Genomic DNA, 18,932 nt, shown 5'->3' with positions numbered 1-18,932 from the left:
ACCAAATCTCTGAGCCATTTGATTCAATTGAGTTTTAATTGGGCGTAATGCACTTCCATTTAGATTTTATTAATTGCATTTAGTGACCCGGTCCAATAGACATTAGGACAGTGCACACACACCCTTCAGTCTGTAATGAGTGTTTATGTTAATGGTCTCTGACTAAGGGCTTCTGCCCTGATGAGATCTCTTACCAGCACGAGAATCAGCGTGTCGGTCTGCCAAGTCTGCAGGTCACGTGGGTATTGGGCGAGTAAATATCAGACAAAATTAGACTTTAGATGTCGTCGCTCCTGACATGTAACGGATGACGAAGAAAAGTCCTTTGAATGAGCAGCCCCTGAAGATGCCACTCGGTGAGGCAATTAGGGAGTAAATGTCAAGGATCAAACACGCATGATACTGGGGTCACATGCCTAGCGTGTTTATTCGCCAATGCGTGTGTGTTTTATCCGAGGTCTCTGATGTTGTAGCATTTTGGACTTCTTTAAAACACAAATGCTTCCCTGGTTACTCTCACTGATGGATGTTTTACCTTTCCTGCTGGGAAAAACATTTAATTGGCCATTAATTAAGCTGAAAAACGGCATGAATTTTTCAGCTTTAGCCCCTAAGCGGAGAGCAGCGTCAAATGAAATGAAGTGCATGCTGTTGGCCATCTAACTTTTTTTTGGTTTCCCTGTTTTATTCCTCCAATGTGTTTCTTAGTCCTAGGTGCATTTTTAGGGCATAATAATGGGTAAGACGAGGGACATGTTCTCCCCCGAATGTTCAAATAAATCCTGTGCCGCTCTGGGGAAATATATTTGGCAAATGTGCATAGATGAGTTTCTGTGCTGGGTAAAATAGCTTTCATATTGTGCTTAGTGTTGAAAGTCCTCTACGTTTTTCACCCCTGACATTTTGCCAGCTATGAAAAGGTGACAAATAATATAGTGTTCGCATTGAACGTGAGCTAAAAATCTGACAAAGGTTATTAGCTGCTCTCTTAGATTTCAAGATGACAGATACTGAAACCCAATAAACACTCTCGCACTCCGCCTCTTCCATTTGCCATATGGCCCTTTTCCCTTTCTCCGCCAATTCTGAATGAAGCATTATTGCTGTCCTCTGGTAACTGCGTCTGGGCCAGATTCTTTTTCTCTTTTCTTCAGAGGGTCTTTTTTTTGTGCCTCACAGCTTTACACATTTTTGTAAAGTCACTGACATCAGTGTATAATATACATTTATATATTGAAGATGCACATAAATACAATAACATCTATTTATTTTTGAAGGGTCTTCCTGGGCCACCTGGTGAAAAAGGAGAAAATGGAGACGTTGGTCCTATGGTAAGATGTTTTAACCAATTATTAAATACAGTCGTTTTTTTGAACGAAATGCCTTTGAAATGTCGCTCCCCAATGTTCTGTTTAAAAGCTAAATATGAATACAGGACAGAAAATTCTGCTCATAAAAGCCTTTCAATTTCTTTAAAAGTGTCTTTAAGGGTTCTGTTTATTCTTGTGTTATTTAGCTTTTAATTTAATTTTGCCTTATTTTATTTTGCTTTTGACAACTTTGACCTTTTTTTTTTTTTGACAACTATTAGTAAAATCTCATTTGTCTCTCTCTTCTTGTTTCTCCACAGGGGCCCCCTGGCCCACCTGGTCCCAGAGGTCCTCAAGGCCCTTCTGGTGCTGATGTAAGAGCATCTCTCAACATTGAACATTTTATCCAATCAGCAAATCCATAAAATTACACCACTTTAACTAAATGGCTTCAGTGTTAATGGTTTTCACGTATGCCTCTTTAACAAATTGACTTCTTTTATTGAAGGGTCCACAAGGTCCTCCTGGTGGAATAGGAGGAATGGGATCCGTGGGTGAGAAGGTAAGAGTATTCCTATCTCCAGTGTTTATTCTCAAAAATATCAGGGCCAAAGACCTATTTCAAGTCTCTTTTGAAGACTTCCTTAATTTATTATTCGTGTCATCCTTTTTTCTGCATTAGTATAACAAAACGATGAATGCCTACATTACTGCGGTTCTGTTAAAACCCCTCCATTTCACTGCTATTTGGCAGGCCCACAGGCCATCAATATTTAATGCTTTGGCTGGCTGTGGAGATGAATTTAGAACATGTTACAGGTCACCATGATGTTCCATCCATTAGTAGTTGAGTATTATGTCCACTACAGTCCAGACTAGTTAAGTAAGCTACTGCTAAGAAACATAATGCAGCTTTATTTAGATAATATTTCTGATTCATTCTATTCAAAAGTCAAATGGTATCTCTGATCTTCAAAAGGTGTTCCATTTTTCAAAGCATTGAAGATAAAATGACAATGGTACAGTTCGATTTGCTGGTGTTTGTCAAAGAAACTTTTGAAATTGGAATTTGGAAGTTTCCAGAATGGAAGTTTGACAGCTGGAAATTCTGATTGAATAGAACTCAACATTCTACAGCACAATCATATGGTATGGTGCTATAGCTTATAACTAGTGATATCCTTCACAGGGTGAACAAGGAGAAGCTGGCAACCCTGGACCTCCTGGCGAGCCTGGACCTGGGGTAAGTTAAGTTCTCAGGAGAAATCTGTGTGATGGTGCGGGTAATCACTTCCTGTAAGCTTTTCAGGCTTTATTGATTGTCTTGAATTAAGTGGCCACACTAAGTGAGTCGCTAAATTGCAGGGATGATTCCAATAAAGGTCTTTCCTCTCATCATACAAAGAATAGCTTAATACAGTGACATTTGTAATGAAATATCACTCAGTTAACTTTACAGGGGTCATATCATGAAAATGTACTCAAAACATCCCTTCAATTGAAACTAAACTGTTAAAGCAGCCTCTTGGATTTCTGACACCAGAATCTGGTTGGTGTTCAGAAACGACACCTTTTTGTCACAGGGGGGTGGGGGGGGGATCAACTGAATAAAGCTAAAAAGTTAACTTTGTTATTAATGGAATACATGTATTACAAATGCAGCCTGTCAAAATTCTAGCCTGTCAATACTGACATGGATGGTTGATTAACTCTTTTGAATTGCTGTATCAGAATGTAGAGCGTGGCTGCACTTATTGTTCCCAGGGTGCTTTTGTTCATGGAGTGCCTCAGGGCTCTTTATTCAGCCCTTTCATCTTTGTTATTTATTCTGCAGGGCCCAAAAGGTGAGAGAGGAGAGAAAGGTGAAGCTGGTCCCTCTGGTGCTGCTGGACCTCCAGGTCCCAAAGGACCCCCTGGAGATGATGGACCCAAGGGTAACCCTGTAAGTGTGACACAACTGACATTCATTTAGTTTAGTAGGTCCTAATACTTGTTAAGAAAATTAAGGATGAATTCAGTTTTAAGTTATTGATATGTAACTGTGTTAAACCTGTTTTCACTATAGGGCCCTGTTGGTTTTCCTGGAGACCCTGGTCCACCTGGTGAGCCAGGTGTTGCTGTAAGTAGCAAAATCTATTTAAAGGATTAAAACTGTAATTTGCAGGGTAAATATTCTGCAAGGTGTTTGCATGTTTTGTCAATTGTCAGTTTATTTGTCTTTAAAATGTTGTCTATAACATTATCAGGGAATAGATGGAGGCCCAGGAGAAAAGGGAGAGGATGGAGAGTCTGGTCAACCTGTGAGTATTCATAATATTTAGGTGCAATACCTTTGACTATAGTTTTTATAAACTGCATTTGTAATTTCCTGCTCTATGCATACTTTGTAATTTTATTCAGGCAATAATTACTCAAAATATAATAATTTAAATTGCAGAGCACTGTGTTTTCCTCTTGCATAAGTATATATACAGTACAAATAGATTAATAAACTGTAATTGGGTATACGGAAGTCAAACATAATTGTCTGAGCAGTGGCAGCCCATAAACTGGAGTCCTTATTAACATTTATTATAGTAATTTGGATTTTCCAGAGCAGGAAAATTGGTTAATTTACCATTAAATTCAATGTATCTGAATCTCTAGGTTTACAAATGTGAATGTCTAGGCTTGAGGGTCTTTGTGCAAGGCCCATTTATACGCTACAGTTCTATGAAAGTTTAATGAGGGGAGGTTTGTTTTGAGCAACACACTTTCACAGAAATACACACAGCTTCTGATTAGAAGTTTATCATTTTAAAATCAAATAATCACACAGCTGAATAATTTCGCTAAATTGTATCCATCCTATGTCGGTGTGCTTTTGAAACCCTTGTGTTTCTTAATTGTGTTCAGTTAATTTCACGAAATTGGTTAAGGTTGGCAAGGCAAAAGAAAGAAAGTTTAGTTATAACCCTAAAGTCTATTATCTAAAATAGGCTGGTTCAGTTGTTTTCTGTTTTTGATTCATTTTCTTCCTCCACTCTATTTTAGGGACCTCCTGGTCCTTCTGGAGAAGCTGGCCCACCAGGACCTCCTGGCAAAAGAGTATGTATAGTCCTCATCGCTATTATACTTTAAGCAGTGCCAGTTTAGCATATTGATTTTTTTTTTTTTTTTACCATCTCTGGCATGGATAACAAACCTTTTTAATTATAAAAAAATGTTCCAAGGAGGAGGCCAAACAATTTTTCTCACTAAGAATGGAACACATACGTATACTAAAACTGCTATTTATTAATTAAATGAAGATTCTGACATGTGTAAAATAGTCACCATTTTTGTTTAAGACTCGTCCTCATCAGCACGGATGATCAGTTGTTTTTTACCCAGGGTCATACCGCTCAACGGCAAAGAGAAAAAACAAAGTCCTTCACAGGGTGATGAATAGCGCATACTAAATCATCAGTCTGAAATCGAAAACAGCGTTTAAATGGCGGCAGAGCCAGAACTCATTTCCTCCACTGTAGTCCTACATCTCTCTCAGGATGAAAGAAGAAAATCAGTCAAGACGTTATATTGATCCCGGGCCTGTTTGAGTGACAGTGATGAGGGGACAGCGGTGTAAAGGATGTTACAGAGGAAGAGGAAATATAACTGTCACATTCGGGACAGGAATTGGAGATCCTCTCCCACTGCCACATCAAAAGAAATTTGTTCAGCCAAATGAAACCTCATCGCCTTGCGGAAAATAGTGTTGTTTCTCTGGTCACGAAAAGAACTCATAATTTTTCAGAGAGGGAAAAAGTTCACTTTTTCAATTTATATGGAATTGAGGGGTTTCTCACGACACTCTATTGAACTAGCAAGTGAAATATAATTGAATTTTGTCTTTTGCACTAGATCAGTTGCGTTCACACTGAACTTCCAGTTGATCGTTTGTGATCTTCATTGATGTAAAATGTCATATAATTGAACATTTACATTTTACTTACCAAATTTGAATGTGGAAAGGACAAAGAAACACTTAACTTAAGTTGCTTAACCTTAGTTTGAGCTAAAGTTAACCTATTTTGTGTAATCGGCAATGGTTGATTGACATGTTAGTAGGTGGCTCTTCACTGTGGTCACATGTTTCTGATGTTTTAGACCTTGTATTTATTTAGTGTACCAATTTTGACCAGATCACATGGGACAGATGTTGATACCAGGTGTAAACAACTGCTGGACCCCCTATAGTACCTTTTTGGAGCCCCTCGAGGCCACAAACTGTCTTGCTATAAGGGAAGCAGTCCTGGTTGAATTTTATTAGCCAGCCCAAGCAACACTGTGCTATCCCATTATTCGTCCATAAAGCTTTATGGCATCTCTGCGCACACATCCATTATTCATGCAAAATGTGGAGAAAACACCACTCGCCTTCCCAATATGCTTGATGGAGCTCTCCCAGGGAAAATTATACACCCTATCAGCATACACGGATAGCAATGGCTGACGAACTGCGGATAGAGAAACTGCCATTTCATCAGCAAAGGTGTTTTAATCCTGCGAGAGGAAGACGGTCGCAGGAAGACTGATCTCGTGGAATTAAGTCTCCTGCATCAATAATTCTGGCTGGAGCTTATTTTGAATCAAACACAGAGACGTTCTGCTTTCTCAGCAGTTTGCAGACCGCAGTTGGAAATGAATATGGAGATTCCCTTGCTTATTCTCTCTCTCTGTTTATTTCTTGGACTCTGTTCAGTCTTGGACCCGTGAGACTGTCCCTAGACTATTAAGCATCTTGGGAATTATTTAATTTGGTGAAGCTTCCAACTGTCATTAGTTGATTTCTTCCCGCTCTTCATTAAATTTACATATGAAAAATTATGCAGTGGAGATTGTCACACAGGTTTTATCTTAGAGACAAAAGTTAGATTACACAAATGCATATTTATTTTCTAGTTGGTTCTCTATATTGTCTATATGTGGGTATCAAACATCTAGTTCGAACCCTCTTAAATAACTAACATTCAAATATTTTTCTAAATCTGACATACATTCAAAGGTTCAAATATAATATAATGAAGGTAGATTTTAACTGAAACATTGAACTCTGTTGCAACAGCAAGGATATTTTTCATAAATGTCAGGGCGGGGCAAGTTGCCATATGTTATATATTAGAAATGTCTTTTTTTTGTGTGTGTATTATCTTGAACATTTTTGCTGTTTCATCATGAATTGTTTTTTTTTTATTATTGATATAACAGTTTTCAAAAAATAAAAATAAAATTCAATAGGCAATGTTTTAAGGAAATATTCACTGGAGTAAAAAATTTGACAACTAGCCCCGGTCACCTTTACGAATATGAATGAATGTATGCTCACACAAAAGACCTTCGAAAAATGCAAGTGGATCCATTCGCCTATAAATAGCCATCAAGCAAGTTCCCCCAAGTGCTACCATGATGTCTCACTGTGACCTTTTTCCCATTTGTTTTATAGCCCAGCAGAGAAAAATGCTCAAATACAATGTCCTCTTCTCTGTCCGCAGGGACCCCCTGGGACCGCTGGAGCTGAAGGCAGACAAGGAGAGAAGGGCGCCAAGGTAACGTATCATTCCAAATCAATTCAACCCAGGCACATACTGCAGCCTCCACTGCCATAATTAAAGCACAGCGAGCCATGGGAGAAAGAACATCTCTGACAGAGTGACTCACTGTTAATACATGTGGATACATTGTCACTGTGGGATTGAAGTGTGTAGGTTGTTTTATACACAGTACACACACACACATATATTATGTAAACACAAACTTTTATTTTGGAGCCGATTAATCGTGATTAATCATTGCACTATTATATTATTACATTTTTAAAAAAAAATATGTTTTTGAAAGTCTCTTATGCTTACCAAGGCTATATTTGATTGAAAATACAGTAACAACTTTATTTTTTATTTTTTATCAGTGATATTTCAGTGAGCATTGCATGCCAACTTCATGCATTATATTATAATTTCTATAATCCTCTCTTCTCCTCCTTATCTTTAGGGTGAGGCAGGATCTGAGGGTCCACCAGGTAAAACTGGACCAGTTGGCCCTCAAGGTCCCGCTGGAAAGCCTGGTCCTGAAGGTCTGCGAGGAATCCCCGGTCCTGTGGTGGGTCCCCATGTCACTCATCACCTATTCCACCATTATATATACACATAAATACAATGGCCCCAAATCGTTTTAGAACACTAAGGATACACTCAAAGTACTGTGAATTTGAAAACCAGGTAGCATCTGCAAACAAACGATGCTTGACCTTTTCTCTAAACTTTCTCTAGCTTTGCTGATGAATATTAATTATGTGACTTGGCATTTGCCCAGTAGTTCTAACAGATTACTACTCGCCACTGCCAATGCTTGGTGCTTTTGCGTGGACTTAAAGTTGTTGGTGTTGTAGCTATGATTCTTTTCTTTGCACTGCGGCCAAGCAATGCAATGGCATTCATACACTTTTAAGTATTTCAATTATTTGTGTATGGCCACTGAATATCCTAAATACACACACAGGAATAGAATTATATGAAACACCTCAATTCACAGAATAATAAGTCTCCTATCTGTATCTTTCTCTTGTATATATTTCTCGTCTATTTAATACTTTTTAGTATCTGGGCTATTAATCACTCTCCAGCCCAGAGTAAATCAATGGCAGACCATAAGCAAAAAACAATGCAATAATGGCTTTTATAATTGGATGTATTTTCACAGGGTGAACAAGGACTACCTGGTGCTCCTGGACAAGACGGCCCTCCAGGACCAATGGTAAGAGGAGAGACCCCATTCCCTTTGCTCGTTCTTTCTGTCCACCATTCATCCTCTCTCTCTTTTCTGTGTGTGCGTGTACATGTGGGTATATGTGCGCAAATTGAATTCTCACTGTTGGTTCTCTGATATTTAGGGACCTCCTGGTCTCCCTGGCCTGAAAGGAGACCCCGGCTCTAAGGGTGAGAAGGTGAGTGACATTCTATTTCTTTTCCTGACATTTTTATTAATGTGCTTTCAAAGAGGCTCAAGGTCAAAGATAAAGACTAGACTAGGTCACTCCACTCCAGGAAGCCAGGGGAAAAGTTTCAGTATAATATACAGAAGTTTTTGTTTTGATTTTAGACATTTAGGAATCCTTTCCGAAGTGCTTACTGATTATTTTCTTGGGCATTTAATCATATTTATAAAAAAAATAAAAATAAAAAAGTTTATTTTTGTCACAATTTGGGGTTATATATATATATATATATATATATATATATATATTTAATTTTTGATATGAAAATGTATTTATTTAAATAATTTCTATAATATTCATGCACTTTAGTTTCAGGTTTTTCATGTTATTTTAGTTTTTGTAATTTATTTAGATTTATTTTTACATTTAAGTTTATTTAATTCAATTAACCTTAAGGCCCATTCACACAAAGAACGATAACTATAACAATAATTATATTAGCGTCCACACCAGCGGACGATAACATTGTTTATTTTTAAGTGCGCATTGAGTTTTGTCGTCTGCTGCTTTAATTGCTCGAGTTCTTTAAAGCAGGATGGATTCTGATTGGCTGTCAATGTTTTTATAGTTCATCAGCTGGGAAAAATCGTTCTAAAAGTGATTCCATCGATATCGTTCCTCTCTGCTGTTATAGTTATGGTGTGGACTCTGCTATTCTTTTATATTTAGAACAATTTTTTATTATTATATTTTTATCATTATCATTATAGTTATCGTACTTGGTGTGAACGGTCCTCTAGTATAATGTAAATTGATATTCTTTGATGATTTGGTTATGCTTATATAAACATTCATTCTTTGTACATTTCGAATATCAACTGATGTTCTGACCTGTGACATCTTTTCTTCCAGGGTCACCCCGGTCTCATCGGCCTCATCGGACCCCCCGGTGAGCAGGGAGAGAAGGGAGATCGGGGTTTGCCTGGTCCTCAGGGATCCGCTGGCAGCAAGGGTGATTCTGTGAGTCACTAATGATTTATTTGTCCTTTCTAACCCCACCACACAACAAATGTGGTACCTCCAGCAGCGCACCTATTAGGATTTCTCCTCCTGTAATGCTTGCAAATTAAAGTACCGACCGACTGAAACAATAACGTCTGCACTTATTGCATCTGTGTACATCATCATAATCGTGTTATGGATGAAGCTGTCATGAAAGGTTCTCGGAGCCAGCAGTAATTCTATTACGCCAGACGTTCCCATCAAACACCAGTGCGATTACATTTTTTCACAGTTAAACTGCGAAATGTTTGTCTTTCTTTGCCTCGTTGAAGGACCATGCAACACATATCCAGTGCAATCAGCAAATATATAGAAAACCTTTAAAAGTTGATTGAATAATCAATTAGAATTTGCATTGGCCTTTGCTATGGCCCTTGCTCAGTGGTTTAAAGCAATCCAGCTTTAAACGTATTACGATTTAGCTTAATGAAATTGTAGTCTCCCCTTCTGTGAGTTTGGGGGAAAAAATTCGAAAACGACCCCATCTCACTAACGTTTCCCACCGGACAGATTTGCGATCTGTTGCTGAGTTTAGTAACAGAGGCTGAATTTCTCCCTACAGAATTAACTCAAAAGTCCTTGACTCTAATGAAGTGTAATGATCAGTGTGTAATACAAACTAGAGGAATAAATGAGCAAGAGTCGTTTTCATCTCTCTGACAAAAGAATTGTAATTTTTTAAAGACAGATCTTCGAGAGAATATCAAACTCATCACCTCACACAGTTGTTTGAATATCTGCTGACCAACATCTTTACATATCAATCATAGGAAGTTCTGCTTTCTGACCATCTGCTCTTTAAACTGTAGGGTATCAGTGGTTCTGCTGGTCCGCTTGGTCCACCTGGTCCTCCTGGATTGCCCGTGAGTCTTTCTCTATTGCTTGCATCTTGCATTCAGTGTTGTGTTATCGTCAAGGTCAAACTATATGGCACCAAGGTTAAAATTGGTGTCACATTGCCTATTTAAAGCATCACAGTTTTTTTTTAGAGAACTATTTTGAGAGATCTTACAAAAAAAAACTTGGCATTAAAAGTAACACATCAAATGTCTTTCCCCTTTTAAAATTATGATTTTGGTCTGCCCCACCTCAGCGGTCTTGCCAATTTTAACTGTAGTGTTAAGTGTCATAGTTTTGACATACGCTACTGTTCAAAAGTTTACCGTCAGTACGCTTTAAAAACTTGTATAAAATTATAATACCAAGGACAAATTAAATTGGTGACAGTAAAGACATTTAGAATGTTACAAAAGATTTATTTTTAAAAATAAATGCTGTTCTTTTGAAGTTTCTCTGAAGAATCTCGCAGCACAACTGTTTTTAACATTGATAATAAGCAATGTTTCTTGAGCAGCAAATCAGCATATTAGAATGATTTCTGAAGGATCATGTGACACTGAAGACTGGAGTAATGATGCTGAAAATTGTGACCCTGAACCACAAAACCTGTCACACGGGTCAATTTTATGAAATATGAAATGTATAAATCATCCGAAAGCTGAATACATAAGCTTTCCATTAATATATGGTTTGTTAGGATATGACAATATTTGGCCGAGATACAAGTATTTGAAAATCTGGAATATGAGGGTGCAAAAAAATCGAAACATTGAGAAAATCGCCTTTAAAGTTATCCATTTATGTTGGTGATTGTGCTGCATTCACTCACAAAAATAAATGTTTTATATATTTACGGTAGGAAATTAACTAAATATCTTCATGGAACATGATCTTTACTTAATATCCTAATGATTTTTGGCATGAAAGAAAAATCGATAATTTTGACCCATACAATGTATTGTTGGCTATTGCCACAAATATACCCGTGCGACTTGTGACTGATTTTGTGATCCAGGGTCACACAATTAAGCATTCTCATTACAGGAATAAATTATATCTTAAAATATATTACAATAAAAAACAATTATTTCAAATTGTAATCATATTTCACAATATTACTGTTTTTACTGTGTTTTTAATCAAATAAATGCAGCTATGGAGAGACTTCTTTAAACCTAAAAAAATCGTACAGACCCCAAACTTTTGGACGGTAGTGTATGTTGAACTGATATTAGTTTTATTTTAGAAAAAAATAATGTATTCAGTTTTCTAAAATAGAATTCTAATTCTAAACTGTTTTTACCAAGCTCAATTTTAATCCTATTTTATAAGTCAGTTTTCACAGAATGCATTTCGATTTTCCTTTAGGGTCCACAAGGGCCAAAGGGATCCAAGGGTTCGTCTGTAAGTACCACTTTAGCGCCGATCAATTTGATACGCGTGTTCTAATAATGTCAGAAAACGCGCTCATGATATTTAAATCATCTTCCTGCAGGGTCCCGCTGGTCAAAAGGGAGACACTGGCACGTCCGGACCTCCTGGTCCTCCTGTAAGTGAACTTTTGCATGCTTCAAGGAGATTTTGTATTAGATACTGTCAAATGCAAGAGGCTCGTGGATACACACTCATTTTCCTCATTCCGTAGGGTCCTCCTGGTGAGATCATCCAGCCTCTGCCTATGCACATGCCCAAGAAGTCCCGTCGCTCCATCGACATGCAAGCGGACGAAGCCGGCACCATGCTGGACTACGGAGAGGGCATGGAGGACATCTTCAGCTCTTTGAATAATCTCAAACAGGACATCGAGCGCATGAAGTACCCCATGGGCACGCAACACAACCCCGCACGAAGCTGTAAAGACCTTCAGCTCGCTCACCCAGAATTCCCAGATGGTAAGTGAGCAAGGTGGGAGGTAGAGGAGACGGTCTTGAACAGATCAATCTGGAAAACACGCAACGTTCGCTGCTTTCCGAGCCACTCAGTAGGTATTGGCTGTGCTTCTAAAATTCCAAACCCGTCACTCGGGAGGATTTGAATAACAACAGCAGCCGCCGACGGCTGATTGGGAAGATGTTTAGCATTCTGCGGACTCCAGCGGGAGCTAACCTCTCCCTCCCAAATCATGGCTTACAAAATGCCAGCTCTTACACTGACCTTTCAGAGCTGGTTTTACCGCAATCGCGTTAGCCTGCTATTTTATTTACACAAGGCATCGCCACTGCTGATGCCCATGAAGAGTGTTTTTTTTTTTTTTTTTTAGCTGAAGAAAGGAATAAAAAAAGGAAGTTTGGAAGTTTATACTGTATCTGTCATGATGTCTGATGGTTTTTTTTTCCTCCCTCAGGTGAATACTACATCGATCCCAACCAGGGATGCTCCGGGGACTCCTTTAAAGTGTACTGCAACTTCACAGCGGGAGGCGAGACCTGCATCTTCCCTGATAAAAAGTCAAATGGAGTGAGTGGCATTCTGAAACCCCCTGAGGAAGAGCTAGCCAATAACAGCCAGATATGATCACAACATCTTACCTCTGTCACATACAATAGGGTTCTCATATAGACCATGTGAGAATCGAGCAGTAACTTCAAAGAGATGTTTTCTTATTGTGACTGTTGGTTATTGGAGGTGTGATATTTATAAATCTATTTATTTATCTATTTTTATATCAATATCTATAAAAATAGACTAATTATACTTCAAAATAGACTATATTAAAGTTTTTTTTTACTCTCACATTTCAACAATATTGACAATAAAGCACATTTCCCCCAAATTCTCTTTATTGTAAAGAGTCCAGAAATTTTACTTTTAAATTTGTTTGTCACTTTCAATTTCATCTATGATCCTTAGATTTAAAAAATAAAATAGTGAAACAATTTTATATATATATATATATATATTTTTTTTTTTATTCATATTAACAAGCAATAAAACAGATGCTACTACAATATATAAATACTTTACAATTTAAATATACGTCATCATAATATATATATATATATATTTTTTTTTTTCATATACACCAGTGACAATACAGTGGGGGGAAATGTCCATAATTTACAAAAAAATAGCACAAAAGTACTGTAAACCGACTATATGATCGTGTAAATAGGATTTATACAAATTTTTGTCTTTTGACTTTGGAGTAAAATATGAGTTCAGGACTTTTTTTTTTTTTTAACAGACTGTTCGAGTGTCTTTCCAACACAATCACTATGTTTATTTGTGCACTTAAACCCGGAAGATCAGAACAATATTCATATTAGATCACATTTGATTGGAAACCTCATTCTCAATATTAAAATAATCTGCTTTTCTCATGCAGTGTTAAACAGAGCAGTCATTTCAGTGAGAGATTTCATTCCAGTTGTTGGAACAGATGCTGTATGAAAAATAGCTGGGTTTAATTTGATTTTATTTTCTGCTGAAGCAAGTTTGCTCTTCATTCAAAAGTCTTTTTCCGTTTTCTTTGTGTCGTCTTTAAGGTGAGACTATCTTCATGGCCCAAAGAAGTTCCCGGCTCCTGGTTCAGTGAATTTAAGCGTGGCAAAATAGTAAGTGCACTTTCTCATCCTTCTTTCATCTACTCCTTTATGAAAAACATCTTGTCCTTCGAAACTAAGAGAACCTGAGTGCTCTGCCTCATCTTTTTTCTTTACTCAACTATTGGGCAGACCCCAGTAAGAGCTCGGCTTTTAAAAGATGCTGTCACCGCAGCCCTGGATCCATCAACAAGCCGAGCAAACCCACAAACACTCATACGACAAACACAACTGAGCACATACATACACGCATTCATATTTGATGCAGTGGAAAGTTATGAAGGAGTCGCTGCACTTCTGTGAAACCAAACGGCTTTGTGTTTCTGGTGTCTGTTCCGACTGTTTTCTATTTTGTCAGAAGCGATCATTTTTCTATTATTCAGAGTTCCAATTTTACCAGTTTTAAATCCATTTATTGGTGCCTGTGACTTGCTTTATCACTTACACACACTTTATCACTTAACACGTACACAAATCAAGTACTCGATGAAAAGTAATAAAAAAAAAACCTTAAGAAAATATTACTCAAGTAAAATGGAAAATTAATACTTGTATTTTTACCGGAGTAAAAGTACAACAGTACTTGATTCTTGTATTCAAAATATAAAGCACTAATCAATGAACCATGTTTATTGTATATTCTATCCAGTACGCATTGCATTTATTTTATTACCAAAACTTATTATACATCAAAACATTAACACAAGGGTAATATCACAAACCTAAACACGTAAAAAAGATGTCATGTGGTGACTATTTTTACTAGTTTTATATAATTTAAAATGGTGGGGAAGATGCATGGGTATTCATTTGCATAATTTTAAGCTTGAAAACCAAACGTAACATTAAACACATGGATAATATTTCATTATTTTTTCCTAATCTTATGAGAGCTGATTATAAATAAAATTGCATTTTATATTATATTATATGTTTGCTTACAGTAACAGAAACAATGTTACTGGAATGGATACAATCACCTTTTTAAAAAAGTATTTTGTGGTAAAAACATTAATAGGGATAAAGTAAATATAATATCTACCTACAGTACTTGAATAGGTCAGAGAAACTTAATTATTTTTTGTGAAGAAAGATTATTGCTGAATGAAAAAAAATATAATTCTTACATATAGAAACATTTTTACAAAAACATATTTGGTGGGGAAAATACAATTGTTGCTGCTGAATAAATCCTTAAATATTCTTAAAACTTTTCTATCATTTTTGCTTTCACCCTCAAGCTTTCGTACGTGGACGCAGAAGGCAACCCGATAAACATGGTCCAGATGACGTTCCTCAAACTACTGACAGCCTCCGCCAGGCAAAACTTGACCTACAACTGCCACCAGTCGGCCGCCTGGCACGACGCCACTACGGACAGCTACGACAGGGCGCTACGCTTCCTCGGCTCCAATGACGAGGAGATGTCATACGACAACAACCCCTTCATCACGGCCCTGTCCGACGGCTGTGCGGTAAGACCTCCGTCGTAGATCTGTACAAATCAATTAGTCGTTTAAACATGCGAACACACAGTTCTGATGGCCTTGTTCTCGTCCCACAGGTGAGGAAGGGCTACGGAAAGACAGTTCTGGAGATTAACACTCCCAAAATCGATCAGGTTCCGATCGTCGATGTGATGTTCACTGACTTTGGGGATCCCAACCAGAAATTCGGATTCGAAGTTGGTCCTGTCTGCTTCCTTGGCTAAAAAACACAGACAAAGAAAAAAAAAATACCAATAACTTGGCAGGGTAGGACGGGTTAGCGCACGAGTCGAGACTTTTTTCTTGACGTCATCAAACCATCGAGCCCGTTCCTGCCACATGCTAGTTTTGAATTTAAAAAATGGGGTAGCGAACACGTCTTGCCATTTATGTATGTATTACCCAGGAAAATACTTGTTGCCCTTGTAGGGCAAGGATCACATGACATGAAACCTGTTATGGAACGAAAAGGTGAAGGACAACGTCAAGCCAAGGCAAACGGTGAACCTGGGAGGTCCACGAGTTGGAGAAAGGGAGGACCTCTCATCCGGAGTCTATCGGTGCAGTGCAAACAAATAAATTAAAAAAGAAAAAAAAAGACGACAACAATGGTGCTTGTTCAAAATAGAAAAAAAAAGAGGTGCTATGAGAAAGAGGATGTATTTTAATAAAACTGTAATTATTATTTTGTACATTGTTGATGTTTCTGAATCCACTTTCAAAACTTGCATGTGTATCACAATTACATCTGGCTCTTAAATTCCAAATCCCTCACGAACGTTTATAAGTTATAGAACTGAATAAATAAAGAATTAAATAATGATATTTTGTGGATGAATACTGTGTACTTATTATTAAGCAAATAAAAGACAGCATTCAAACAGTTCCCTATTATTAATTGTAATGTAAGTCCTTTGTATATATTGAGCATCCCGAAGTCGCTCGCAGTTCGGCCCACTGGACACCTCAAGAGGAAGATTCAACAGCACATGCAACCCATGTGCTCGATTTAAGGAATCTTGCCATTCGCTTTAATTTAATTTTTGTTTGTTATTTGTTTGTTTTATCAGTTGTAGGTCGGTCGTATACCTCAATCTCTCTTGAAAAAAACCATACCGATGCAAGTATGGTGTGCCCTGTATATACCTTGGTTATACAGTTAAGTTTATATATTTTGGGTGGGGATTTTTTTTTTTTTTTTAATGGGAAAAATACATATCTGTTAGGCCTCTTTTTGTTCAAAACCTTCTGTGAATTCAATGATAAGGCCTTTTAGGTGACCCATTTTTGTAACTAAAATGAGAAATTGTTTTAAATGTGCTTTTTATGGTTCATTTCATTATTAAAAACTGGATTCCAACCAACCATGAAACTGAGGTGTGGATTATTTGTTTGCTTTTATTGTCTGTTCGTTTTTCGTGACATTGTGCATTGCGTCTGACCTTTACCTTCAGTTCAGAACATGGCATTATAAAGGGATAGTTCACCCAAAAATTAAAATTCGGTCAAGTTGTTCCAAACCTATAGGAATTTCTTTCTTCTGCTGAACACATTAGAAGATATTTTGAAGAATATTGGATAGGACTTTCATAGTTGGAAAAAAAATACTATGGAAGTCAATGGCTACCGTCAACCGTTTGGTTACTAACATTCTTCAAAATATCTTCTTTTGTGTTCAACAGAAGAAAGAAACTCTTACAATTTGGAACAGAGGGAGAGTAAATGATGACAGAATGTTCATTTTTAGGTGAACTGTCCTTTTTAATGCCAATAAGTGAGCTGTTATCCCAAAAATGCACTAGTTAAAATAAATGTTAGCAAACTCATGCATAACACGATGTTTAATTAATTACTTCCTTGTATCATTTATCATGCATTACAGCTCATTAGCAGGTCATCTGGGATGTCTGAACAGGATGAGAACAGCGTGTTTACTTTAGAAAAACTTTCATACTCATTTCATACAGGTCCCTCTGGCTCCTTTCCTAATCGAGCGCTGGAAGCTACACAATCTGATGGCACCTACACATGGAGTCTCATTAGACGTCGTGTTTAATATGAAAGGCCTGTCTCCATTTCAGCCTCTATAGTTCGAATAAAAGCTCGCTCTATCTGCTCTTTGATGTGTGTGTATCCTCACCGGTTAGATCAGCAATGAATTCTCTGCATTATTGGACATCTCTATTCAAGCTTTCAAAGGAATGCCAATTTGATATTTTTCTTTAGGCAAAGACTTTGAGTTTGCCATTTCACCATGAGCCTTTGTGGCAGGGATTCTCTGCTTAGCATTTAAAAAGATTTTCAAAGGATTTGACTCTCGAATGGACTCCATTTGAGCCAGGACCTCAGTCTCTTCAAGAACTCGTCTGCATGATAGGACTTCAAACTACTAATATATATATGAGGTACAGGCAAATATAGGCAAACATTAAGGAGGGAGAGGTGTTTTAATTGGGAGTCTTGGAGGCTTGTTGCCCAATCAAAGACTGGTAACCTCTTTATAGTCGAAATAAAAGCAAAAATGGTTTGCCTACAATACATGCTTAGTCAACTTCACAAACCTAAAGCAGAAAATGCATAAAAGACCATGTACCTGTGTGTGTTTTTGTCCTAAAACAGCACAAGGGCCAAAGCAAATATTCATGTTTGAAGCTTAAAAATCAGTTCACGCTGTCATAGTCAGAGGTGGACAGTAACAAAGTAGGACTACATTTATTTGAGTACTGTACTTAAGTACACTTTTTGAGTATCTGTACTTTACTTGAGTATTATTTTGTCTGGAAACTTTTTCAGTGTATTTTCATTTTGAAAAGATTTACTTCACTACATTTGAAAGACAAATATCGTACTTTTTACTCCACTACATTTCTGTCAAGGTCCTTGAGTAGAAAGTAGTGACGTCAGTCAGGGGAACCCGATGTCGGATTGACGTCAACATCTGACTTCGGACAGACGTTGGATTTTGGTTGGAAAAGAAAGTCGGGTTGGGTTAGACGTCAATCGGACGTCGGGTTCTGACGTCAAACCGATTTTCATTTTCAACAACAATACAACGTCTGTCCAACGATGGAGATTGACATTGGATTCTAACATAAACCTTTCATTTTCAACGTTGGGTTTTGTTTTCTAAATGCGAATTTAGTCATTGTTTTGGAGCACAATAGCTTATAGATAACAGTAGGGCTAACATATTCATATTAAAAGCCAAAAAACTTTAAATAGGCCACTATATGAGGGAACCATTGTGGACATCATTGAGTTCACTTATTCAATTTTACATTAAATCCCATTACTGGAACTGTGTTATAAATGCATGTGATGTTGATATGAGGGTAGGCAGGCATAGATTCAGAGGCACAAGTTACTGTAAGTATTACATACAACAATGCAACAATAATAAAACAATGCATTGACATTTACTTTTTACTTTTGATACTTAAAGGAGAACTCCGGCGCAAAATGAACCTTTGGTCTAATTACACATTGGTACCTAGTCAACCGTTATCTGAGATTTGTTTTCATGATTATCGAATGTAAATAGTTTTATCTCTAAAAACAGTTTAGCCTATAAAGCTAGTATAACGCTAGTATATTGGGCATAGTGTAATGACAAATAAAAATCGCTTGTTAATACCACTAACAAGGCTCAAAATAGCCCCACACTAGCACGGTAGCATAATGAGGGTCCCTACCTTCAAACCGAAGCATTGAGAACTTTGTCAGTGTCCAGACAGTT

General features: G+C 37.4%; 1 protein-coding gene across 1 annotated transcript in view; it reads left to right on the top strand.

Annotated features, from left to right (window-relative positions):
• The window catches only part of col11a1a (collagen, type XI, alpha 1a), a 73,582-nt gene extending 57,788 nt beyond the window's left edge, over positions 1-15,794 (top strand). Inside the window, exons 47-67 of the mRNA XM_056249188.1 lie at positions 1,278-1,331; positions 1,631-1,684; positions 1,819-1,872; positions 2,500-2,553; positions 3,145-3,252; positions 3,376-3,429; positions 3,557-3,610; positions 4,344-4,397; positions 6,824-6,877; positions 7,323-7,430; positions 8,031-8,084; positions 8,221-8,274; positions 9,178-9,285; positions 10,137-10,190; positions 11,536-11,571; positions 11,663-11,716; positions 11,813-12,059; positions 12,512-12,624; positions 13,653-13,721; positions 14,951-15,184; positions 15,274-15,794. Of these exons, the coding sequence (XP_056105163.1) occupies positions 1,278-1,331; positions 1,631-1,684; positions 1,819-1,872; positions 2,500-2,553; positions 3,145-3,252; positions 3,376-3,429; positions 3,557-3,610; positions 4,344-4,397; positions 6,824-6,877; positions 7,323-7,430; positions 8,031-8,084; positions 8,221-8,274; positions 9,178-9,285; positions 10,137-10,190; positions 11,536-11,571; positions 11,663-11,716; positions 11,813-12,059; positions 12,512-12,624; positions 13,653-13,721; positions 14,951-15,184; positions 15,274-15,420 (1,818 nt within the window). The 3' untranslated portion in view covers positions 15,421-15,794. The remainder of the gene's footprint in view (positions 1-1,277; positions 1,332-1,630; positions 1,685-1,818; positions 1,873-2,499; positions 2,554-3,144; positions 3,253-3,375; positions 3,430-3,556; positions 3,611-4,343; positions 4,398-6,823; positions 6,878-7,322; positions 7,431-8,030; positions 8,085-8,220; positions 8,275-9,177; positions 9,286-10,136; positions 10,191-11,535; positions 11,572-11,662; positions 11,717-11,812; positions 12,060-12,511; positions 12,625-13,652; positions 13,722-14,950; positions 15,185-15,273) is intronic.
• The last annotated feature ends 3,138 nt before the right edge of the window (positions 15,795-18,932 follow it).

Source organism: Rhinichthys klamathensis, unplaced genomic scaffold, assembly GCF_029890125.1.
Source record: "Rhinichthys klamathensis goyatoka isolate OS25496 unplaced genomic scaffold, OSU_Roscu_1.1 h1tg000059l_1, whole genome shotgun sequence".
Lineage (NCBI taxonomy): Eukaryota > Metazoa > Chordata > Actinopteri > Cypriniformes > Leuciscidae > Rhinichthys > Rhinichthys klamathensis.
Note: the sequence above shows the minus strand (reverse complement) of the source record. Positions and strands in the feature narration are given on the sequence as shown.